At 50.2% G+C, this 12,606-nt stretch overlaps 1 protein-coding gene across 1 annotated transcript in view; it reads left to right on the top strand.

Annotated features, from left to right (window-relative positions):
- Positions 1-2,720: 2,720 nt before the first annotated feature.
- The window catches only part of MACF1 (microtubule actin crosslinking factor 1), a 406,007-nt gene continuing 396,121 nt past the window's right edge, over positions 2,721-12,606 (top strand). The window contains exon 1 of the mRNA XM_004704946.2: positions 2,721-2,940. Within this exon, the coding sequence (XP_004705003.1) occupies positions 2,721-2,940 (220 nt within the window). The remainder of the gene's footprint in view (positions 2,941-12,606) is intronic.

Raw genomic sequence — 12,606 nt, 5'->3', positions numbered from 1 at the left:
CGCGCCGAGCCGGGGTTGCCCCTCGGTAGACACTGATGGGGCAAAGGGAGGCATCCACCCGGGACTAACGGGGCGCCGATCTCCCCTTCCCGAGTTAGAAGACCTGTGGGAGCTGGCAGGGCCGCACGGGGAAGGTCGCTTGCCCACTCAGATCTTGGCCGCTGGCCTCCGCGCCCGGCCAGGTCCTCGGCAGCGCGTCACCACGGCGCGGACCCCGCTCTTTGTCAGCCACGCGCGGCGGGCACGCGGACCCACCCGGGTCGCGAGCGCGCTCCTTCCCCCACTGTGGGGAAGGCGTTGGTGGGGGGCAAAATGAGAGAGGGGCTCAGCAGGCAAATGCCAGGTGAGATGCCTGCCATCGACCCGGCCTGTGGCCGGTGGGGTGGGTTGGGCTCGTGGGCGCACGCTCCTGTGAATCGGTATTGATGGAATGACCCGGGTGACCAAGGGGTGGGGCAGGAGCCCCTAGGTCAAACAAGTGTTTGCGAGGGACTGACCGCTGAGCACGCTAGGAGGGTGGTTTCTCCCGAAGACGCCTTGGGGGAGCAGGCCTTTGTCGTGAGATGGGCGTTTTAGGGGAATGGGCGGTGCTGGCATGAAGCAGGGGGTCTGAAAGAAGGGGCGTTGCCTGCTCCGGCCTGGAGGTAAGGGTGGAAGCCAGCCCGAGTCTCCCTGAGGTTGGGGCTGGCACTCCGCTTACAACCTGGTGGAAAGAGTTGGGAGGCAAGTACCACCAGGTAATGCTTGGAGAGGTAAATTCTGGGGTAAGGGCAAAGCAGGCCAGACCCTGGGTCCTTTCCTTTCTGTCGGCTGGTACTGGATTATTTTGGGATGTTCCACGGGAAGATACAGGCTACTAGCACAGAGGGTGTCCTGGCAGGGCTGTTGTGTCTGCCTAGAGGGCCCTGAAGCGTCACCAAACTGCTCCAAACCGGTTTGATGTTTCTTTTGTTATCTTTGCTAATTCTGTGCCTATGGTGGGGATCTGCCAGGCACCTCGGAGTCTGCCTTGGCTTCCTGTTGCCACTAGACTGCGATTCCCAGAATCCAGATGAGCTGTGCCCAGAGATCCATGGTGTCCAGTCATTTAGGCCACTTCCCCATGTTCCCTGTGTGCAGGTATTCATTCTCCTTAAGGGCAGTTCAACAGCCTCCTGTCCTATGGGAACCCTGGAGTCAAAGTGGGAGCTTATTCTCTGGACTGGGCTCGGAGCCTGCAGGGAGGCTGGTAGCTGAAGGCATGCACCATTGAGCTCTGATGGAACCCTAGGGTAGTGGACTGTGGGCAGCAGATGGTTCTGGGAAGTGAGCTTGACTGGGCAGAGGGAAAGCTGCCCAGTCTGGCTAGTGAAGCCCTACAGTGCCAGAGTGATCCTGTTTTCATTCATCTCTCTACTAACTAAACTGACCAGAAGAACTAACCTTCTGTCCTCCTATCCCCACCCCCCACCCCACCCAGTGCTGTGCCCCATGTTCCCACAACAGCCTCTGGCCAAAGCAAATGAGCATTTTCACTCCTGCCTGCTAGGTGCCATTTGCGGTACCAGCTGCCTTTTTATATCTGGGCTGTGTTTCACTACAGTCTCCAAACGTTCTCTAAGGTAGAATTATTATCCCCATTTCACAGAGATGGGATCTTAATCGCAGAGAGGGGAGGTGACTTGCCCCAGATCTCACTAAATCTAAATGGTCAAACTGAAATTCAGACCCAGGTCTAACTTCTAGTTTAGTGCTTTTTCTAATATGGCTCCTGCAGATGGAGTTAGGAGAAACTAGAGAGAGAATTCTGCCCATTTTAGCTCATGCTTTCTCTCATGCCTGCCACTGAGATCGTACTTTAGCTTCTGGAAAGTACTTCCCATCTGCTGCCCCATCTTATCCTTATAACAACCCAGGGAGGTAAGTAGAACAGGAATATAATAATAAACCCAAAACCGAACGCAGCGTTGCCGCCAAGTCGATTCTGACTCACAGAGCCTCTACAGCAGAGTAGAGTTGCCCCAGAGGGTTTCCAAGGCTGTAATCTTCATGGAAACAGGCTGTCACATCTTTCTCTTCGGAGTGGCTAGTGGGTTCAAAGTGACGACCTTTCCCTGAACAGCCAAGCTCTTAACCACTGTGTGCTACCAGAGCCCCTCAGAATATTATGACGGCTGCTGTTTATTAAGTTGCTTACCAGGCACCAGACGTTATCAGGTGCTTTCCATGCAGGATCTCACGGAGTGCTTGCAGACAATCCTATAAGGCTAGGTGCTGTCATCATCCCCATTTTATAGATGGGGATACTGAGGTTCAAAGAGGTTCACTGGGCTAGTCAATAGTGGAGATACACCTTGAACCCACCTTTTCCAATCTATGGGCCTTGTGAACCTAAACATGCCGAAAAACATAGTAACAATAATAGTCATGTTAGTCGTACAAGGACTAACTTTCATATCATGTTTTTCAATTTACCTCTTTCACATTTGCTGTCTTGTGACTTTATCAACACCATGTGCATCAGGCTTGCCATGTGTAACCATCCCCCATTTTCCAGATGAAGAAATTGCTCGTTCAAATAAGCGAAGAGGTCAAAGGGTGGCAGAAAGAGAAGGGGAGACCCTGCCCCCAGCATCTCATGTCCCATGCATTTCCTGTGGTCAGTTCACATGCTTCCTTCTCTCCACAGATCACTCCTCCCTGGGCCTCCAGGCCCACCTGTAGCAACGTCTACCTGCGAGATGTCGTCCTCCGATGAAGAAACGCTCAGTGAGCGGTCCTGTCGGAGTGAGCGGTCTTGCCGGAGCGAGCGGTCTTATAGGAGTGAGCGGTCAGGAAGCCTGTCGCCCTGTCCCCCAGGGGACACTTTGCCTTGGAACCTACCGCTGCATGAGCAGAAAAAACGGAAAAGTCAGGATTCGGTACTGGACCCTGCAGAGCGGGCTGTGGTCAGAGTCGCTGGTAAGAGAGGTTCTGGAGCGGCTGGCTGCCGTGGGTACATGGGAGGAATGGACCATTGTGTACTGACTGGGTCAGGTGGAGGGTCTGTCTCTGGACTCTCTGGCAAGCCAGCTGGCATCTGATTTGTTATTGTTGCGTTGGGGGGATGATTGAAATGGCATTCAAGAACTATGAGAGAAGTAAAGTTCACACCTCTGGTCCCCAACTCTAAAACTAGAGACGCGTTTGTTCACTTTTGCATCTTCTTTCCATTCGTTGTCCTGCAGCAGTTTTTTGTTTTTTGTTTTTCTTTTTTCCCAGCCGTTTCCTTCATGGCATAGATGCCACTCTGGATCTGATTGGTCTTAGTTTCTCTCTCTCTCTCTTTTTTTTTCTTTTCAGTTTCTCTCTTTTTAAAAACAGTATTTTATGGGGTTTTCAATGAACAGCAAATTGGATTCCTTTTATTTTTGGCAGTTTCTACACAAATCATGCAGTGACACGAGTTACATGTTTCACAGTGTGTCCGCATGCCCTTTAATTGTCTTCTGGTTCTGTTTTCAGGACTTTAGTTTTCCTGCCATCTGATGGGCTCATCTTTGAGCTAGAGCTTTTGGTCTCCTAGGGACGGTTTTTAATAGAGCACTATACTAATGGATACTAGTCTTTATTTTATGGGCCGACTGTTAATTCACTAAAAGGAGACGTCATGGGAGAGTTCCAGTTCTCCATTCAACTGGTTCTGTCAGTCTGAACTGTCTAAGAAGTTGAGTTCTGGCCCACATTTTCCCCATTCTATCAGGGTTCCTCCATTATGATCCTGATCTGAATGGTAGGTGATGGTAGCTGAACACCATCTACTTCTGGTCTTGGGGTGAATGTGGGCATGACTCTTGTAAGCTGTTAGGTCAGTAAATTAACTTCTTCTCTGGGGCTTTGGTTTATACTTAATTTTATATCATGAAAAGGAGCCATGGTGGCATAATGGGTTATGAGTTAGGCTACTAACCACTAGGTGGGTGGTTCAAACCCACCAGCTACTCTGTGGAAGAAAGAAAAGGCTTCCTTTCTGCTTCTATAAACATTTACAACCTCAGGAACGCACCAGGGCAGTTTTACTCTGTCCTGTAGAGTCACTCTGAGCTAGAATCAACTCGTTGAAAGTGGATTTGGTTGGAGAGCACAATGATTTTCCATGTTATATGTTAGGCTTTAAAGTTACCATTTTCGAATGTTGCAAAGTTTATGGTTTTTCCTAAATTCTACTGGTTTTCTCCTTTGAGTCATAATTGACAATTCAGCAATAAATATCTTTGAAAATAACAACTTTTGACTTATATTGAGGGTTTTAAAAAGTAAAGCCATCAAAACAAGACAAACCTCACCACCATCGAGTCAATACCTACTCATAACTGCCCCTGTGAGTTTCCAAGACTGTAACTCCATGTTGGAGTAGAAAGCCCATCTTTCTACCGAAGAGCTGCTGGTGGTTTTGAACTGCTGACCTTGTGGATCGCAGCCTAGCTCGTAAGCACTCTGCCACCAGGTGTCCTAGAAATAAAGCTATAAGAGTGTGTGGTTTCATGCACCTCACTTTTCCAAACGTTGTACTCATTGACCTTAGCTGCTTTGTGAAGGCAGGGGCTGCCCACTCCGGTGGTGGGCGTGCCTAGTTCTCCTTTGCCTAGCAGCAGTGCTGTGTGGTAATTATGAGCATAATTGGCGTTGAAGTCAGAAGGAGGAGGCACTGGGTTGTGGCTCTACCACTTATCAGCTGTGTAACAGACCCTAGGCAAGTCCTTTTTTCTATCTCAGCCTTACTTCCTTCATCTTAAAGATGCCCTTCTCTGTAAAGGTCTTAGCATGATTTGGGGCTCAGTTAGCAGGGAGCTTTATGAGGTTGGCCCTCTGCTGCTCCCGCTCAGGCACCTAGAACGGCCTCCCTAGGGTGTGCTCCACAGCTGAGCAGGTGTTGGTGCCATACCAAGGCCTGTCCCCCTGCCTCCTTGTCTCTCCAATAACCTAACCTTTCCTTTCCACCCCCCCCACTTCTGCTTTATCATCTCTCACCTGCCTTTCTTTTCCTCCTTCCTGGCTTGTCTCCCTTCCTCCAGATGACTAAATCCTCCGGGATTTTGTTCTAAAACACAAACCCGATCCTGTTACTCCCCTGCTTTTTAAGTTTTCTTTGGCTTCTCACTGCCTGGAGAATAAAAATCTATTACAATCAGAACCTCGCCCACCTCATCCATTTCACCTTATGCCACCTCTACCACCAGTCACCCTGGCCCTCTGACCGGTGGCACTGTGACTTGCCCTTTAGGGATGTAGCTTTATCCTTTAATTCCCGTCTTTGAAAAATGCCTAGGAACCCCTCCTTTGCTCCTAAGTGCCACCTCCTCTGTCCCCAATGCCCCCAGTGGGATCCAGAGCTCCCTCCTCCACTCTCCTCTGTGTTCCCTTGTACGGAATAGCAGTTACCCCACAGGGTGCCCGACACTCCCTCAGGACTCAGAGCAATTTGCGACTGTGGTTTGTTTTCGTTGTTACCTCCAGCTACTTGCACAGGCCTGTGAGTGGTGGGGATCATCCTGCAGCAAATGGCTGGGTGAATGCAGTGTGGGGAGGATAATCGGTGACCCTCTGTGATCCCAGCAGCAGATTGTTATACAGGAGAAGAGTATGTGGGCTCAACTAGTCAGGAAAGAGTTTTACAGAGAGGGGACAAAGTAGGGCCAGAGAGAAAGGGCGGGTGGGGAGTAGAAAACCTGTGGTGGAGGTGGTCTTTCCTTAGGCTTCCTGAAGACCTTTGGGTCTGGGGCATCAATCAGCCAAGTAAGAAGTTTCCTAAGCTGTTCCTGGCAGGGTTTGACTTGTCCCCATCCTTGAAGGGCCATGATTTAAGGGCTTCAGGACTCCCAAATCCCTCCTCCTTTCGAGGGCAGATTGTATGCTCCATTCATCCGGTCTTTCATCACTCATGCTCATCCCCGGAGCCCTCCGTGAGGATTCCCGCCTCACAGGCTCCCCTGAGGAGGCCCATGGGATGGCTTGTCTGCCCTTTAGCATCCCAAATTGAGAATAGAAGCCAAGTGGATCTGAGGGCGCTCAAGTCCCAGGCAGAGCCCACACAGCCCCAGCTGGGTCAGTTGAGCAAGGGGATGTGGCCATGATGAGTTTCTGCACTGATGCCGATGCTCTTTGTCTCCTGAAACTGCCAGATGACAGTCTTGAGGAGGGGGCTGGGCCAGTGAGGCTGAAAGTGAGGAGACCGGCATGGTTAAAAATAACTTGTGCTCTGCATTTGGGCGTGTTTCCTTCGCAGGAGGGGCGAAGCAGCAGAGCTGAGGCAGGACTGCTACTTCAGAGTCTGACTGGAATCTCCTTGTGACTTCAGACTCTTGTGGGGACTCCGAAAGGGCAACTGAAAGGACAGTCATATCCAAGTGGAGACCCCTTCCTGTGAGGCTCAGAAGAGGCGTGTCTGGGAGACTGGGCTCTGGGAGACTGGGCTCGCTGAAGCTTCCCTTTCATTCTGGGAGGAAATGAAGTCAGACTTGTGCTGGAAGCCAGCTGTGGCCTCTGCTCTATCTTCTTCCCCCTGGGCCTGAGTTGTGAAGCCAAATGGAAGTGTCTGGATCAGCCTCACCAAGTATAGAGACTTCTCCTTCCCTGGTTCCATTTGGCGTCCTGAGCTGGTCTTCAGAGCCTTGCATGTACTCCAGAGGTCTCATTAGGAGTCTGGGGTCTGGGGTGGAGGGTGGCTGCTGATCCCTCATGTCAGACTAGAGGAGGCATGTCAGGGTTAAGAAACCTGCTGAGGTCAGTCCACAAAGTGAAAACAGGTTCTGGGGGCTCTCCATTTGCTGTAACCAGACTCTGCCTTTGGTCCTTAGCCTTCCCTCTCCCTCTCCTTGACCAGCCCCCTTCTTGATGCACTCCTGGAAGCTTGACCAAAAACCAAACGGGTTGCCCAGTTGCCATGGTGTATTACAACTTATGGCGACCCCATGTGGGTCAGGGTGGAATTGCACACCATAGGATTTTTAGTAGCTGTACTCTTATGGAAGTAGGTTACTAGCGCTTTCTTCCATAAAACCACTGGGTGAATTTCAACAGCCAGCCTTTCAACAGTTTGCAGCCATGTATGGACCACTTGTACCAATTAGTGACCTCCCTTAAGCCCAGTCACTGAAAAAAAAACCAAAGCACCCATCACTTTGAAATGTAATACTAGTCATTAGAGAAATGCTCTTTTCTATAAATCAGCTCAATGGCTCCCCCTGGAATTTTCACAATCACTCTGTGTGGTCTGGAGGAGGAGATAGGTGTTGGGATGGGAGGTCTTGGCGAGTTTAAGGAACTTGCCAATGGTCACACAAGACTGGTAGACCAGATCTTCTAACTCCAAGTATATTGCTATTTTCATTTCCTTAAGCAATGTAGAGGAACCCTGATGGCATAGTGGTTATGTGTTAGGCTACTAACGGAAAGGTCAGCAGTTTGAAACCACCAGCCGCTCCACAGAAGGAAGGTGAGACTTTCTATCCCATAAAGAGATACAGTCTCAGAAACCCACAGGGCCAGTTCTACCCTGTCCTTCTGTCCTGTAGGGTCACCATGGGTTGGAATTTACACGATGGCAGAGAGGGTTTTTGTTGTTGTTGTTGTCGTCTATTTATTTGATTAGATAATACCTGGAAACCAGTCCAGCCTGAATCTTCTGCAGGTGACAGTCTGAATTGTGCGTCTGTGGGGAACTCGCTGTCGAGTCAATGGCAGCTCATGGAAACCCTATAGGACAGGGCAGAGACCCTGTGGACTTCTGAGACTATAGCTCATGATGGTAAAGAAAGCCTCATCTTTCTCACCCACAGTGGGGGTCGTTTCAAGCTACTGCTCTTGCAGTTAGTAGCTTAATGCTTAGCCCCCCTACACCACTAGGGGAGAAACAGGATGTCTTATGTTCGCTGTCATTTGGTTACACAGTGTGCATCTCTAGGGGGCGCCATTCACATGCACTGACATTGTAGAGCTGCTGCTTCTTTCAAGTTTCCTGCAGGTGGCAGTACAGTGCCTTAAAGCAGGGGGTCATGGTCGGCTAGGGGCAAGGTTTGATACAGGAGGGCTTTCTCCATCCATCGACCACCTGCTCACCCTTCAAGCATACATACGCAGCACCATCCTGTTCATGGCATTGAGGTAAAAAAAGAACCCTCTTCATGGAACCCGGCCTAGGTGGGAAGACAGAAGGGAGAACTGGATACATCTCTGTGTGTATTATGAAGAGGGCAGCACAGTGAGCCGGCCTAAGAATTGGCCTCCTAATTTACCCACAGAAAGCATATGTGGTATTCACTCCCAGGGAGCCCTTTAGTAGGTGTTGTTGAAGCCATCATCCCTAGTAGGTGCGCTAGCAGTGTTCTCCCTGAGCAGCCTTCATGACGCCATTTAGCCAGACAGTATGTATATCTTTGTCCATCCCTTGTTTCTGTTGGCTTTATATTAGAGCTCATTGTTTCCCTCACCAGATCTGGAGCTTACTGTAGTCAGGAGCCCCATCATACTCTTCTGGTGTTGCCCCAGGATCTCACACTGAAAGGTGGGGAGAGTGCTCTCAGTATCTAGAGACTCAGTGAGGGCAGATGTTTGCTACTCTCAGCTCAGCTCTCTGAGGTCCTCAGGGGCCTGTCCGAAAGCACCAGACCAAGTCTAAGAAAGCACCTGCTTTTCTGTGCCCCATGCTCCTCACTCCCAAGAGCAAGATGGGTGTGCTGAGAAGAAATCCTACAGCTGCTTCTCTGCTTGTTCATTCCTTCAATTAAAATCAAACCAAACCAAAAAAGACTGAGCTCTAGCTAAGTGTCAAGCAAGCACTGGACATGGAGTCAGGAGACCTGGGGAAATGGCTTCCTTTCTTAGAGCCTCAGTTTCCTTATCAGCGAAAGGAAGCTGATGGCATTTGTTTCAAGTGAGCAGTGGCTGAGAATCAGAAAGTGCTGGACAAATCCCAGGTCCGATGGGCATGAGAGAGGACAGTCTTCCTTCGATAGCCCCCGCATTCACCAGCTCTACCTTCCCACCAAGCCTAGGCTGCTCGGGAACTCTAAAGCATCAGGCAGACTGCCCAGCCTTTCTCCATGTCACCTGGAAACTCCCCAGGAAAGCATGATGGGAAGCAGAATGCATGACACCACCACCGTGTGGTGCAGCAGCCTCCTGGTAGTGCCATTTCTTGAAACTCCCCTGGGCAATTAGAGGAGGCTCTGGGTGAGCAAGGAAGGGGACAGAGTCCCCATAGTTTATCTCTTCCATTTGTTCACTCAGGGCTGTATCAGGTATCAGATGGATGAGTTTATTATGACAAAAACGTGGGTAGGAAGAGAGGATGCAGGGTGGGAATGAGGTTCTAAAACAATTCTATTGGGAATACCTACTCTGGAGCAGGCGGCCTTCTTTGCGCTGAGGCTCTTTGAAGTGTGGCATCCCCAGAGCTCTGCACCTTGGAAGGCTCCTCCTCCTGCTTCTCAGCGTGTCTGCTCCTTCCTGGCAGCATTCTCAGCAGAAGAGGCAACAGAGACGAGGCAGCTTGGCTTCTTCCATCGATGGAGAGTTGAGCGGGGAGAGGCCCTGAAAGTGGGGCAGGATGAATTGTAGCTCCACACCGTCAGCTCAGCTCCAGCTCTTTGAAAGTAGATCTGGGTCACATTAGCTGCAGGGATGGAAAATGACCACGTGGGCAGAATTCTGTGCAGGCAGCAGAAAAGGCAGCAAACCTCTTCTCTCTCTGAGGCTCAGGGTCCCTGTGGGGGGTCTCAGCTGGTGAGGGATGGTGGTGGCTGCACTGCAAGGTGATGCTGTTGTGCATTCTGTTTCCCATTTATGCTTTCCTGGTGATTTTCCAGGCGACGTGTAGAAAGGTTTGGACTGGGCAGTCTGGCTGATGCCTTTGAGTTCCCAAGCAGTCTAGGACAAGCCGGGAGGAGGGGCTTGTGAGTCTGGCGGATATGGAGCGAAGGCTGCCCTTTCTTAGTCCCATGGGTTCTGAGGTTAATGCCACCAGAGCAGCGAGCAGGGCTACAGGGTCTAGGCTGCATTTGTCTTTCACTTCAACAATACTAGATCTGGGAACACACCTGGGCATGAGTATAAATAACCTCTCAGCACCAATGTGCTATACTGAGCCTGGCCAGCACCCCTTCCCAGCCTTGCTGCTATGGCTAGGACCTGCTGTGATTTGGCCCTGCATCAGCTTGTTGCCACCTGTCAGGTAGATGCAGCCAGATTCCTGTTTCTACCTAGGTTTCCTGCTGAAACTTGTGCCTGGGCTTTGGATATTACAGCCTAGACAGTCTGAGCACCCTATAATTTGCAGTGTTTGTGGACAGAAAGTTCTGTCCTAAGAAGTGCTCCACGCCTACCCCCAGAAAGTGCCAGGCCTTTGCCTTGTGGTCAAGGGGACGTGTTTGCCTGGAGGCTCAGTGGGTGGCGTCTCTGGGCATTCTGCCTCCTGGCAGCACAGCCATCTCCCCCTCCTTTCTCATTTCCTCATTTGCTCACTGTTCCATTCATTCACTCCCGGGAATAGCTTTGGGAGTCAGCTGGATTCCCGTTCCTGCCAGCTCAGTGACTCTGGGAAGTTTGCTATAACCTTGCTGTGTCTTAGTTTTATCATGGTTAAAATGGGGGAGCAGGAGAACCACTTCAGAGTCTTGCTGAGTAAATTAAACGAGACATTGGGAGCAAAGGGCTTGGCCCAGTGCCTGCTGTGCAGTCAGGACTTGATAATATATTGGTTATTAACATTAATATCAGTTGTTCATTCACATAGTTGTTCATTCAGTCATAAGGTATTGATTCATCCTTTTTACTAATCCTTTGATCATGTATTCACTCATTTAATAAGTATTCCTAGAGCTGTTTTGTGCTAGGGCCAGAACGCAGTCCCCACCTGCCAAGGCAAGCAGGGTGCATCAGTGAGCTGCCCTTCGCTATGAACCCAAAGGAAATGATAAGGAAGTTCTGAGAGGGAAAGGTCTTCTTTTTTCCCTCCCCTAGATTAGAGCAGTCCCTGGAGAAGGACATTATGATTGGTAAAGTGGAAGTGGAGGGGCAATGAAAAAGAGGAAGGCGCCCCCAACCAGATCGATTGACACAGTGGCTGCAACAATTGGCTCGGCCATGGGAACTTTGTGAGGATGGCGCAGGACCGTGTAGTGTTTCATTCTGTTGTACCTAGGGTCACTATGGGTTGGAACCAATTAGATGACACCTAACAACAACAACAGATTAGAGCAGTGATAGCATTTGATCTTGGACTTGGAAAAGAACTAGGAATTGACAAGCCTACCTGAAGAGAAAGGGCATGTTCAGGTTGCTTGTTTCTGTTCTCTCTCTCCTTCCAGGAGGAAGGCAGGAGGGTGGGGAGAAAACAGTTGCTGGGTGTTAGGAATTGAAGAAACCACTGGATTTCCCAGGAGGTTTGGGGAGTTTGACTCGGGGCTCAGTCCTGCAGCTCCTATGAGTTGGTTGGTAAAGAATTCCAGCCTCAGAAACCCATAGGGGCAGCTTTACCCTGTCCTGTAGGGCCACTGTGAGTCAGAATTGACTTGATGGCAGTGAGTTTGGTGTGGGTTTGGGATCCTTAATAAACAATAGCTGGAAAAGCTACCGTGTGTGTATGTGTGCTATATAGGACATATATGTGTGTATATGCCCTAAAGGTGTGCCATGCAGTTTGCACATATCATTTGATCCTCCTAGAACCCGGGAGGTGGTTGTTCTTCGCTCTCTTATATGAAAGAGGAAAGTTAGAGACTTTAGGAGAGCATACACTCCAGTGGGAGAGCTGTGCATTAGCATTGCTCAGCTGGCTGTGGGGGGTGGGTGGGGAGGGCAGCGTGTTGTTTTTGCAGTGCCCCATGTGTTCCCCCGGGAACACAGTATAATCTGCTTTTTTTAGGGCTGTACAGTGCTGTTGTGGCTCACTCACGTCAGCCTAATCCCAAAGACACTTCACTTGTCAGAGAAGTGTAACCATCCCCCCAAAGTAGTGAGAATAGCTTCGTTTGTCTCCACCACGCAGATTCAAGATTTACTAACTCCTGTCTAGTTGTATTGCATTCCTTTGTCCCTCTTCTTCCTCTTCAATGATGTAGGAGGACATTCCAGTAATTACATACTTAACAGCAGTTGTATCCATGTCTGAAAACTGGAGCCAGTGCCTCTGGACCACTTCCTGAGGGATTCTGACTCCTGAATGCAGGGACCGAAGGGACAGCATGTGCCTCTCAGTGTCGTTTGTCTGATCTTCCTGTCCAGCTTTTGAGGTGCATGCTCTGGTCCCAGAAGACGCAGAGCCAGGCTAGTGCACACCTGCCTGGGCATCTGGAAATCTCAGGTTCAAGGACAGCATCTGTTTTGCACAAAATACTTTCTATCCGGGGGAGGCCCTGGATTTGAATCAGGACCCTGCCAGTGTAATTGAGGAACGTGCCAGAAATGAGTCAGTCTTGAAGGTGGAAACTGAGGTGTGGGAACACGGGAGTCTTAGAGAGGGCGTGTTGTCTGTTGTTCTTGGAGGGACGGTGCCCCTGGCCCGCCCTCATACTCTTATCTCAACCCAGAGCAGCTGCCCCTCCTGGCTGCCTGTCACCGGCCCTGTACAGGTTTCGATCCTGAGGTGGT

The sequence above is a fragment of the Echinops telfairi genome, unplaced genomic scaffold (genome assembly GCF_000313985.2).
Source record: "Echinops telfairi isolate 266 unplaced genomic scaffold, ASM31398v2 ScPeMD7_7457;HRSCAF=8495, whole genome shotgun sequence".
Lineage (NCBI taxonomy): Eukaryota > Metazoa > Chordata > Mammalia > Afrosoricida > Tenrecidae > Echinops > Echinops telfairi.
Note: the sequence above shows the minus strand (reverse complement) of the source record. Positions and strands in the feature narration are given on the sequence as shown.